This window comes from Recurvomyces mirabilis, assembly GCF_035927965.1.
Source record: "Recurvomyces mirabilis strain CCFEE 5264 chromosome Unknown scaffold_23, whole genome shotgun sequence".
Lineage (NCBI taxonomy): Eukaryota > Fungi > Ascomycota > Dothideomycetes > Mycosphaerellales > Teratosphaeriaceae > Recurvomyces > Recurvomyces mirabilis.
Window position 1 is genome coordinate 191,482 of NW_027041957.1, and position 11,963 is coordinate 203,444.

Sequence of the window (11,963 nt, forward strand, 5' to 3'; positions counted from 1 at the left end):
AGTTATACGCCCACCACACCACCCTCACCATCGATTGCTGCGTCACCTCAGCGTGGTATGCAAGATTGCTATGGTGAACAACGAGCAAGCGATGTCTGGGCGCGTCAAGCGAGCATACGTCACAAATATATACGCGCGCGTGTTGATTGGTGTGGTTGGTGCAGAAACGAGGACTCAAACTTGCTTCAACCCTGGCGTTTCGTATTTCGCTGGCATCTGCACGAGCGCACATTCCTCCGAGTGGACCTAAGGCCGATGTCTATGTATACTTCGCCAGCTTCGCTACTGATGAGCAGCGTCGAACACGAGGCTGCGAGTCATGGCATAAGGCTTCCTGAGTCGGTGGGTCAATCTCGCAAGCGAAGCTTGAAGGATATCCGAGGTGAACAGACCACAGATGCTAGGTCGACATGATCATGATTATCCTAGGATGAAGTACGACGACTGGAAGATAACCGTCAAGTCAAGATCGCCTGCGTCCCTACCGCACATGACTTGCCAACACAGAGAGATCCTCTGGCCAGCGACCATGAGCATGGCCGTACCGAGGATCTTCTGTGCCTCCTTCAACCTCAGCACGAGTAGTATGCTCACTACCACTCAGGACGTCCATAACCTCTTGCCTTGGCATCTCGGGTCGAATTGGTCCTGCTCCGCTGCCTTCTTCCTCCCATCTGCCTTCTTTCCCCCAGCGACTTGACCTCTCACGAGCAGGACTCTCGCTGTAGGCATGCACCAACGGCTTAGGCTGACTCTTGTTCGAATCGCCCTCCCAGGCTGACGGTGGAGCATCATCCCAACCACGGTCCACTCCGGATGGCTCTCTAACAGTCTCCCTGCGTTCGTAGAAGTACTCCTGCTCTCCAGTACGATTGTGAGGCGATCGTGGCTCTCGCGTTTTGGACCTACCACGACGCTCAAACTCCGCGATCAGATCCTCACCACTCTCGCCATCTCTCAGCTTCGCCTTGCTACTAGCGCTCCCTCCAATGAGGCGAAAGTGTTCCGAACTCGCATCGCTGCCTGGTGGGGTAGGCGAGATGTCTACCTTGGCGGCAAATCGGACCTTGGAGCTGTGTTCACTACCCTCAGCCACTTTCGTCTCTGGTTGCTTCAGCTTGGTCGTGCTTGGCGTAGGTGCATTCGATCGAGCCACTGGGATACCACGTGAGCTTGCCTTCGAGCCATTACTCTTGCACCAGATCTCCTCGGTTCGTGTATAATGACGTCCAACATCACTTATTGCAGTGCCTCGATGTATCCGAGGGCCGACTGGCTCCACAAGACGTTCAGTGTATACGTATTCGTGCTCGGACTGGGGTGCTTTTTGTCGTGTGTGCGAATGTGTGGCTGCAGGCTCCGGTCGCAGAGCAAGTCTTCCAACACTCGCATCCGCTCTATCCACTTGTGAAGCGTGAATACGACCACCGTTGGGATGCATAGTCTTCTCGTCGTCCTCGACCTCATCACGACTCCGGCCAGGCCTTGCTTGGGCCGTCGCTGCTGCCCACCTGAGATCGAACGCTCGTGGTCTCGATTTCTGTGAAGCAACTTCGTCCTCGCGGTTCTTTTCGGAGTCGCTATTCGCCGGTCTACCAGACCTGTTCCTGGTTCCCAGTGACGAGAGTGAAGCAGGTCCGCGGCGAGGCTCTTGATCCTGCGATTCGCGCTTCCGCCACTTGATATCCAGCTTCTCCTCCGTTCTATCAGTACTCCTGAAATTGCTGGCGCCTGTTTCGGGCTGGCTTTGACTGTGATCGTGCTCATCCACAGGCTTCGACGGTTCTTCCTTAGCTTTGGCGAGTATTGAGTCGGCTTTCACACGCTCAGGTTCAGACCGAAGCCTGGCAGGTTGCTCAGTCACCCGTCGTTCGTGCTTTGTCTCACGATTACCCGGCATGCTTTCATCGTCGAAGGTGTCGGTGATCTCGATGATCTCATAGTCTTTCCAAGGCGGCAGCCAGATCTTGCGGTGAACCAAAGAATCTCTCTCAGCACGTCGGCGACTGCTGGCCACTTCTCTTCGCGCTTCGGGTTGTACTTGTGTGGGATATCCGCTCATCAGATCCCACTTACGCCTCTCGCTGCGTTCGCTCCTTGGCTCTGCACTGTCTGTGGCCTTGTGATCTCCCGAACGATTGCTTCCACGGTCCTTCGAGTCAATATCGGTCCGCCCTCTGGCTGTCTCTCCTTTAGCGGACTTCGGTTTCCTTGTAGTCGATCGAGGATCTTGTGTCTCAGCATCAATATTCTGGCCATGTCCCGACATATTGCCACTCGCGGTCGAGTGACTAGGACGCTGGCGCACCCGTTCCAGCATGATCTCTTCGTCCACCCAAGTGGTTTCTCTCTCAGTCACTTGGCTCTCCTTGCGGTCCTCTCTGTTCTGAATTCGACCGGAATCCCAATCAGAACAATGTGCACCTGAAGACTGTCGCTCGCTTTGAAACAATGGCTTCTTAACCATGACGACTTCCTCAGTCATACCACTCTTCTTCTTCTCCCAAGGCAGTACCTCAGCTTCAGCAGCTGGACGCTCGATGCGCCGTTCAATGAGCACCATTCTACCATGAGCATACGGATCACGATGTGCTTCCAGCGTACGCTCAGCTTGGCGATAGCGCTCAACTTCGTCCCTTGCAACTCTTCTGATACCGGCCTCTGACCACTGCGGCTGAACTGGCTGCTGCACAGATGCACTAGCAACAATCTTTATAAACGTCCCTGTGGGTGGTGACCTCGACGATTCCGAAGCCGCGTAGATTGCAACTTGTGTTGTTGTTGGGAGGTCCTCGTCGATAAGTCGTGCAGTAATTTTGCCTCCGCCACCCTCGCGGAAGCCTCTATAATCGGGTCTGCGTTGAGACTTCTCGGATATTACCGCACTCGCTGACTTGACACTAACGGCATCGATAACGTCCTGCGCAGTCGACTCAGCATGTGTCTTTGGTCCTGGTGGCGAACTCGACAAACTCGATTCGCGGACTCGAACGTGGCGATAAGGAAGCTTCTTGTGCTCTTCCCGAGTCTCTCTGCTCCGAGCCGAGCTGCTCTCGTGCCTTAAGCCAAGGTGTTCGAACGGAGGCATGAAGTTGCGCCCATTGTGCAGATCCTTGTAGTCTTGGTTGGAGACGTAGTCCTCGTCCTTCACGATACAGCCGAGACCGATGCGTTTCTGGTTACTCTCGCCACACTGGGTCTTCTCTGCCACCTTTGAGCCATCCTCCACAGTCGTCACCCGGCATCTGCGACAGATCCCTGGCGGTGGCGGGACTCCATTCACAGGGATTGGATGCTCTCTGTGATATCTTGCACTTCGCGTGCGGAGACACAAACGGCAGATGTGATAGATCGCCAAAGGTGGTACATCTGCTGCACCTCCTGCCGGCGCAGGCATTGTGGCCACTGGTCCGTATCGTACTCGATCCGTGTACGTCACTTGAGTCATGGTCTTGCCGGTGGCCTTAGTCGTTGCCGATGGAAGCTTGACCAAAAGGCCGGCAGCCTCGTCGTCGTTCAGCTCAACTGTGTACCTGCGGACTTTCATCGCGACCTTGGTGTCCTCTTCCTGCTCGTCATTGTCCCGCTGGGCGAAATCCTTAGGTAAGTAGAATTCCGGAAGTGGTGGAGGAGGTATGCTGAGATCAGCTGCGCGAGTTCGTGGTGGCGCGGCGGTTGTCATGATGTGTGAATGAATGTGGAAGGTAGTATGTGAGTGGTACGAATGTCTGTACTCGATGCTGTGAAAGGTACGGCGACAAGATCTAAATTGAAGGTGCATGCGGCTTAAGCGGGCCGAGTCCAAGATCTGAATGTGGAAGGAACGACTCCGGTACTGAAAGTCTGGCAGGTGCGATAAATTGGCACCATGTCAGTAGCACGTGGATTTGCGTATGGCTGTTGTACTTGAAAGGTGATCCTTACATGCTTCGTCATCTCGTATCTTACATGGTATACATCATGCTTGCGTTCAGCATGCGCCCCCTAGCAATTTCTCAAGCTGTTCCTTTCTCCTGGTTCTCCCGCGCCAGACTCTGTGCTTGACTGGCAATGCCGCCCTTGCTAGTAGTCCCGAAAGCACGCTGTTCTCGGGAATGCAGCAAATCCCCATCTCCTTTCGTGACGGACTCGGGATCCGTCGCCATCTTCTGGCCTACCTGCGCTGAGGCCTTCTCGAAATTGTCTGAGCGATCCTGCGCAGACTGGCTGTTTGAACCTGGGGCCGTGGCCTGGCTGGCGTTCCCGGTGTTCGGTCGACCTTCGTTAGCAGCCGCCAATGCCTCAGCTTCGGAGGTGATTGAGCCTGGTGGTGGGTTGGATCGACCAAGGACTCGACCCTCCCTCGAATGGATGTATGCGGCATCCTACCAACATCAGCAAATGTGTCCAGCTCGACCTCAAGCGATCATACCTCTTGTGTGACCTGGTCTGGTGCATTCTGCATCTTACTGCCGACCTCCTGCGCAGCCTGCTCGAAATTCTGTTGTTTCCCAACCTCGCTCTGCATCTGAGCGGAGGTAGAGCCCTTCACGGTGCCTCCCTCTTGTTTAGCAGTCTCCGAGATCGCTTGGCTCGCTGGCGTTGATACCCTGCTTGCTGATCTGGTGCTCAAGAACGGCTCCGAGGCTGATGTGGTACGGATCGTCCTGAGAGACCTTACGGACTGGATGGCAAAGGAACGCATGGCTGTTGTCAACAAATGAGACGTACTTGACCTACCGTTGAGTGCGTTGCGTTTGTGATATACAGAGCAGAGATACTGACGACGTTTGACATCATGAGAGCATTGATGGAAATATCCTTGGTGAGCAGAGATGACTTTGGAAGTCGTGATGTGCTTCATCGTTGCCAAGCCGAATCGGATCGCGCGTTGAAGACGAAATCTACTTCTCCTTCGACAACCTCATTTCAACGATGCCCGCATTATCATATCGTGAGAACATGCTTGGGAAGTAATACTGTCCATCGTGGACTTACTGAAGCGCTACAAATACAATCAATGAACCTACACCAGCTGCTGACGAGCGCAGACCCGATGTTTACACAGCCTTTGGCTGCATCTTGCTCTCGCCATAATGGTCTTCACCGACCTTCTTATTACCAGCAAACGGGATCGCGTCAGGGTTCTCAAGGTGAGCAGACCTGTTGCTGTTGCTGGCCTTGTCGCCAGCACCACTGCCAGCTTCACTACGCTGCGCTGCATCTGTCGCGCCAGGATCACCGGATGTAGGTACGCCGATGTTGCTTTGCGTTGCTGATGTATCGATGTCCCCTTGCTCTCGAGAAGCACCAGAACCAGTGGTGTCTGTTGCAATAGCGCCTCTGGAGTTGTCGTGCTGTCCGCGGGAGGATCGCATGTCCAGGCCCTCTCCGCCCTCTTGCCCATGCCCACCAGTCAGGCCGGACTCGCCAGCCGTCTTGCCCTCCGCGGCACCATATTGAGATGGTGCACCAGTGCGAGTAAGATGACCATCTGGTGCATATGTCTTGCGCCCGTCTTTTGTCTCGAAGATACCCACCTCTTCCGTTTCTTGCCAATACTGTGAGCCTGGTGCCGTTTGAGTTGCTCCAGTGCTGATCTCCGAGCCGTCGGACGTGAGGCCACTAGTCGCGTGGCCACCAGGAATCGGTGCTACAGAGCCGCCTTCTTGTCGTCCAGCACCTGGGATCGGGCCAGAAGACATAGCGCCAAAACCGGACCCATCACGACCAAGGTGGCTCTCGTTTGTCGTGGATTTGCTACCACTGCCCGTGACATATTGTGCGCCCTGCATGAGCGCATCCTTTGCTCCTTGAGTAGACATTATCGGTATTGCTGTCGAACGTCTTTCTGCGTGTTTCTTTCTGACAAGGTGGGTGCTTATGTGTTTGGGGACGAAACAATTGATATCATACTTGCCAAGCTACGGTTGCCATAGTCTGGTGAAATCTAGGCCGGCCGTCCAGCATGGTGATGATGCAATTGGTGGAGAGTGATAGCGAAATACTTGGCCTCGAACGTCCCGTCGCCAGCTCACATGATGATGATTCCGTGTGCTTCCTGCGGAGAAACGGGATATAACCTTTGGAAGAGGTAGGCTCTTGCGTCACAAGCTCCATCGAAAGCAGCGAGATGTCATCGTTGTCGGTGACGCACTGGTTCAGATGTTCCAACAAAGAATAAACCCAGATTTTGTTGTGGTCCACTCCGTCGAATCTCATCCTAAGTCTTGATGTACGTTCGAGAATGTGATCGTACACGACGACAAGGCGGCAGAATTGGAAGTTCGCATCGTAGGCCGCCGACGACGTCGATGGTCTCACATTTCTTCGACGGGATTCTGTTTTTACAAGAATGTACGTCCAGCACAGCCTGGTCGCTCATCTGGAGACCTTGCTGGCCCGGTCAGTAATTTTACAAGGCTCGGAAAGTCCAGCGCCACGAAGCAATTTCGATCCATCCTCACCCGATGGCAACACGGCATCATACACCACCAAAAGGAGAGGTGAGAAGGGATCACAGACAACCATTGTGTGCTCGCGTCACATTGACAGGAGAGCAAGACCTCGAGCATTTATTGTTGGTTAGTCCTTGTCATAGTCTTAATATGGTGTACAAAATCTAGATCCCAACCCAAGAGAAAGGTGAGGTGGAGTCCCACAACACCGCCGTCGGGATCGACAGGATCGTCCTCGTGCTGCACGACACGTTTATCCAGTACGGTATCTTGGGTTGGGAGAGCACATGGCTTGTACAGGGGACGCACGCGGTAGACCATATGCGAACGTGGCTGCATCCTGAAGCGAGAGCACGATGTCGTGTTCGATCCTTCGCTCGAGACTGCATAGTGCGAGGCTTGTGGGCATTGCCTCCCTCACCATTGTTCATTACTGGACGCATAGATTCCCCTTCCACGCTTCCGACCATTCCCCTCATTATATCAATCTCGTCACGTAACGATAAGCCACTGTATAATATGCCGGTGTAGCCGCACCCTACATTATTGTCTTGGCCATTGCGGGGACGTCTAAAAATGACGCAGCATGGATCCAGGCGAAGGCCGATTTTCATCGCTAAACCGAGCCATTGGAACCGTGGTGGCGTTTTAGCGAGGCGTCCGGCTGTGTCGTCTCAACGACGAAGTTTATCGCAAAAGTTTGTCGCAAAGGTTTGTCGCCAACAGCCAGGATTCGTGCCTGCATGCCTACCTGTGTCTCATTACAGCGGTGCTGGCCGCCGATATGCTCATGTCCATCCGATAGACAGCTCATCTCGCCGTAGCACGAGACAGGGTATGTGCGCATGCGGCTTTGATTATCTCCACGTCGATCGAGATCTTCGACCTGGGGTGATCACCACGGGTGCGAGACTGTGGCTGCCTGTACTTCCTACTTTCCTACAGCGTACAAGCATGACGAGCTCGGAGAAAGACGGTCATCGACTTCATCTCCTTCTTTCATCCCCTGGACTCCTGCTTTTTACTTCATTCTCGCAGCGTTAGCTTGGCAGCCACGTGAATTTCAACCTCATCGTCCCGTCTGCCATACCGGTCTAGACACCCTAGCGCCCTCTGAGACATCCACTTTGGCGCAGGAACACTACAGCGAACGTGGACAACGCATGCACTTGCTATCCATCCGGTCGCCTCGTAGCTCTAAGAGGGAACTTCATCCTCATCTACTACCCAAGGCCATAGGCTAGAATCATCGCACTTGGACGCTGTTCAAACCGGGTCTGCGGATTGAAGTGCACCGGTACCTGTCTCACAACGCTCGTGTGTACCAATCTGGGACGCGAGAGGCAGAGTTCGGCCACCCTCGGCCGGAACGAACGTGGTTGATCGGGTTCTACTCTGCCTGTTTCCTGGTTGCAGGAAGCTGACTAGCGCGTCATATCCTCCGACCTATACAATACCGTCTTGTGCCAGAATTGACTCACCTGCACGTTGAAAGCCACGCCTTACATTTCAGCTCGCCTCTTGAGTCTTCATGCCCACGAGCTCTCAACCTTGACGATCACATTCCATTCTCGAGGATTCCTGCGGGCTGCCCAGGCTCCGGAACAGTAAGTCCTGCTCTCCCTCACACTGGCGTGGTCGAAACTTCAACGGCCCCGAAACTCAAACCCCTCTAGCCTCTGCCCACGCTGACCTGTGCGGATCGGCAGAGCAGTAATCCTTCATAATGCCCGCCGCGACGATCTCTTCCTTCGATGGGGCTCCGCGACGAATACCGAAACTCGCCGTCCGCAATAGAATCCCAGAAGCCGAAGTGATCGACGAGAAGACGTCGTTGATCGACACGCGACGAGATAGTAAGATGCGACCACCACTTTCTTCGTGCTCGTCCGAGCAGACTTTATCGCCTAGTCTTGTCCGACGACCGAGTAATCTGTCGCAGGTCGAGGATGGGGCACGAGGGCCCAGTGGGAGGGAGAGGAGCGGCAGTATCGCGTCGACGACTACGCAGAGTCGATCACAGCGGGTGCCGACGACGACGAAGAAGAAGGGTTCGGGTGTTTTGAGCTTCTTGACGTTGAGGGAGCCGTCGACGTCGGCGTGGGAGGAGTATGCCAATGCGCAGAAGAAGGCGGCGTCCGGGAAGAGTAGTCGGACGGCGCAGAAGTTGCCGGCGTTTGTGCCGGCGACGAATTCAAAGTGGGATGGTTTGCCGGAGAGTGCGAAGCGGGCGAGTATGCAGTCGAAGAGGGATGGGAGTAAGAGGTTCTCTACCTTCTCCAATGCTTCGAAGCAGACGGGTCGGACGATGGGGACGTCGTACTCGGATAACAGTAGTGAGACCTCGTCGGCGAGGAGGTATGGATCTCTGTCGAGTAAACCTTCGAAATCACAGAGTCACTCTGTTCCCGGATCCGTGCACTCGAGGCCTTCGACCGAAGCTGGGAAGAAACATAGTATACCGACGACGACGACGAACACCACTCTCCACCCCGCGCACCGCAACACCGCCGTAACGCCCTGGGACGAACCACCGGACCTCATCGCCGAGGACCCCGAAGAAGAAGACCGCCAATCGTCCGAAAGCGCCCAGACGTTCCTCCACCCGCCCTCCCCAACCCTACCAGAACTCGACCCGCTTTCTTCCCTCCCTACCCCCGAACTCGAACTCCCCGAGCTCTTGCGGCCGGCAGATTACATCACCACGCCCGAACACTCCCCGCGCACCCCACCGGCGGATTTCGCTCTCAACCTCATCGACGCCATCGCGCAGACGCAGATGGATAATGCATCCAAGCCCGAACAGCCGCAGAGTCCGGTGTTGGGAACTTTCTGGCACAGCGATACGGATACTGAGACTGAATCTATCAAGACTGGTCGTCCACTCTCTACCAACTTCAGCCGGCCGGTTCTGGGGAGGTTTTCGGGGATGGCGTTGATACCGGAGCAGTCGTTGCCTGACGAACCCGCTTCCGAGGACGATGGAGAGGAGGAGGAAGAAGAAGAAGAGGACGCTCGAGCTTTCCAGTCGACGTTGAGGGATGCCACGGGTCGAACCTCCCCGTTCTGTTTCGAGACGACGACGCTGCTTGCTCGACCCGTAATCCCGGACCGCACGTCTTCGCAGGGATTCGAGGGGGAGGGATTGGGAGGGAAGTTCTCGCCTGGTGCGCGGGTGACGGGTTTGACTGTGACCACGGCTGTCGTGGCCGGCGCACCGCCATTGCTATCGCCTACGTTCTCGCCCAGGACTTTGACGGCCACGCGACCTACCATGGCTGTTACAGAAACGGAAACGGAGAGAGAAGACGACACGGAAGAAGAGCGGGAAGATACGCCGACCCGCCTTACCTCTGACCCTTTCCCCTCCCACTCCCCACCTCGCTCAAACAGCTCCACCCCGTCCCTCGCCCCCTCGGAAATTTCCCTCCAATGGACCAAGACACCCAAGGAGCGGTTGGGGCTGGGGAGTAGATTGAGCCGGATCCGAGCGGAGAATGATGTCCTACCTTGGGAAGTCGAGCATATTGCTTCTTCTGCGGGGATTGGGAAAAGGGCGAGTGGTATGACTGAGGCGCAGGCTAGGAGGCAGAGTGGTGCGAGCCAGATGACAGTTGGGGAGGGAGGAGGGAAGCTCAGGCGGTTGAGTTTGCGGTTGGGGAGGAAAGGGTAGGGACTTAGGAAGGGAAGGAAGGAAGTGTGTAGGGGTAAAGGTGATGCGGTCGGTGGCATTTCTGTTAACGAGCGGGCCCGTGAGTTTTTTTGTCGTTCATGGTTCTGATGAGATCTGGATTGGGTTGGGTTGGGTTGGGTGCGGGTGGCAATTTGTATGATCATGTCAATGCCATCTACGACGTAAGGCTTGGGATGTGGGACACGGGTCAGGTTATATGCCGGTCGCTTTTCAGGTCACTTTTCATGTTCACCCAAAGCAGTAGCGGAAACAGGAACAGGTGACATGGCTACAAATAGTACCTGCTATTACGCTGCAAACCACGACTGGCCGAAAAGTTCGTTCCAAACCCGGGCTGAGATTCAGTCTTCCACGCTCTTAGTCGCTTCCTCCCCGTCCTTGGCACTCTGCTGCTGCGTCTTTTCCGCCTCGTGACTCTGAACGGGCTCGACGCTCTTACTGGTCATCTCCTTCGTCTCTTCCTCCACGGGCTTGACCGTGACCTTGCTGTCTTTTGACTCACTCGTCGCGGTTGTAGTCTCGGCCCCGGTCTCGGCCCCGGTCTTGGCCCCTTTCACCTCCTCCTCTTCCTCCCTCTCACCCTCCGCCTCAGCAGGGGTAGCAGTCCCTGAATGCAACCTCGAAGCCGGGGCGGAGAGGTGCTCGATATTCCTATGTCCTTGCTGCGATTTCATCACTCCATCTTTCGCTGCGGGTTCAGAGGCAGGAGTAGATGTAGGAACGGTCTTGCTGTTTCGTGCCGCCATCTCTGCTGCGGCTGGGAGGGGTATAGGTATAGGTCGTTGTTTGCTATCGTCTAGCACTGGAGCAGGGGATTTCTTCACGCCGGTGGGTGACGGCGGCTGACTGAGCTTCGCGGTCCCGGCCGTAGCGGTGGGATTGATGGGTAGAGGAGGTGCGATGTTGACTCCCACCTGTCCACCCGGCGGTGCAGCATTATTGGCAGGCACGGGTCCGACCTTCTCCTTCAGTTCCCCGAATTCGTTCCATTCTTCGATATCCTCTAGATCCTACAATCCACTTAGTCAGCTCATGTAAAATCCACCCCTACCATGATCTTATCTATCCATCCATTCACCTGAAAGCGGTGGAAGGCAGGTATGAAAGGTCGAACGCACATACACCAACAACGAACCCCTCCTTCACCAACCCCGGCAACTTCTTCCCACTCGCCCGCCTCTGCCACAACCGTCGCGCTTTCTCATCCGTCGCCGTGTCGATGGCTTGGAAGGGGATCTTGTTGGCTTTGAGGATCGTTTCGAGGCGGGAAGTGGCGGTGATGATGTGGCTGCTGCCGGCGGTCAGGGAGGTGTAGAGGAAGAGGCGGGGATCGGCTTCCAGGCTGGAGAGGTCGATGTGCGTGGTGGACATGATCGCGTTGTGCTTGTTGATACAGTACAGAGGTAGGTGTGTGATTGTTATTTGTGTCTCGTGTATGTTATTAATTGCTGTTTCATATTGCTTTATACATATATACCTAACATACATGAACAGTATGTATGCTGACCTATTCCCCACTAATGTCACCTGCATGTGACATCTCTCGCTCAGTCCACTCAGTCCACTCATGTCGTCCCAAAGCAGCAGGCATTGTCCCGATAAGACAAAGAGAAATGATCAGATGAGAATCAGTACCAAACATATCATGTCTCCCTCCATTCTCCACATCTCCTCGTCTTAATGTCTTCTCCATATAGTACGTGATAATAATCATGCTGAGGGCCAGTAATGACCATCACCATGGCCCACCTCGCATGGCCTCGGCTAAAAATGCTGGCGAGTATATATCTTCCAAATACTGTCGATGATCCTTGAGAGGTGAGTAAAGGCAC

General features: G+C 54.9%; 5 protein-coding genes across 5 annotated transcripts; 1 reads left to right on the top strand and 4 right to left on the bottom strand.

Annotated features, from left to right (window-relative positions):
• Window positions 1-481: 481 nt before the first annotated feature.
• LTS14_007979 (uncharacterized protein) lies at window positions 482-3,682 on the bottom strand (the record flags this gene model as incomplete). The annotated part of the gene is made up of 1 exon (XM_064840668.1): window positions 482-3,682. The coding sequence occupies one exon, from the start codon at window positions 3,680-3,682 to the stop codon at window positions 482-484; it is 3,201 nt and encodes a 1,066-aa protein (XP_064691699.1).
• Window positions 3,683-3,995: 313 nt separating this feature from the next.
• On the bottom strand, window positions 3,996-4,684 carry LTS14_007980 (uncharacterized protein; the record flags this gene model as incomplete). Its single annotated transcript, XM_064840669.1, has 2 exons — window positions 3,996-4,364; window positions 4,412-4,684. 2 exons carry the CDS (start codon window positions 4,682-4,684, stop codon window positions 3,996-3,998), a joined length of 642 nt encoding a protein of 213 aa, XP_064691700.1.
• Window positions 4,685-5,039: 355 nt separating this feature from the next.
• On the bottom strand, window positions 5,040-5,804 carry LTS14_007981 (uncharacterized protein; the record flags this gene model as incomplete). The annotated part of the gene is made up of 1 exon (XM_064840670.1): window positions 5,040-5,804. One exon carries the CDS (start codon window positions 5,802-5,804, stop codon window positions 5,040-5,042), a length of 765 nt encoding a protein of 254 aa, XP_064691701.1.
• Window positions 5,805-8,163: 2,359 nt separating this feature from the next.
• Window positions 8,164-10,110, top strand: LTS14_007982 (uncharacterized protein; the record flags this gene model as incomplete). The annotated part of the gene is made up of 1 exon (XM_064840671.1): window positions 8,164-10,110. The coding sequence occupies one exon, from the start codon at window positions 8,164-8,166 to the stop codon at window positions 10,108-10,110; it is 1,947 nt and encodes a 648-aa protein (XP_064691702.1).
• A 362-nt stretch (window positions 10,111-10,472) lies between these two features.
• Window positions 10,473-11,502, bottom strand: LTS14_007983 (uncharacterized protein; the record flags this gene model as incomplete). The annotated part of the gene is made up of 2 exons (XM_064840672.1): window positions 10,473-11,141; window positions 11,254-11,502. The coding sequence occupies 2 exons, from the start codon at window positions 11,500-11,502 to the stop codon at window positions 10,473-10,475; spliced, it is 918 nt and encodes a 305-aa protein (XP_064691703.1).
• Between the last annotated feature and the right edge of the window lie 461 nt (window positions 11,503-11,963).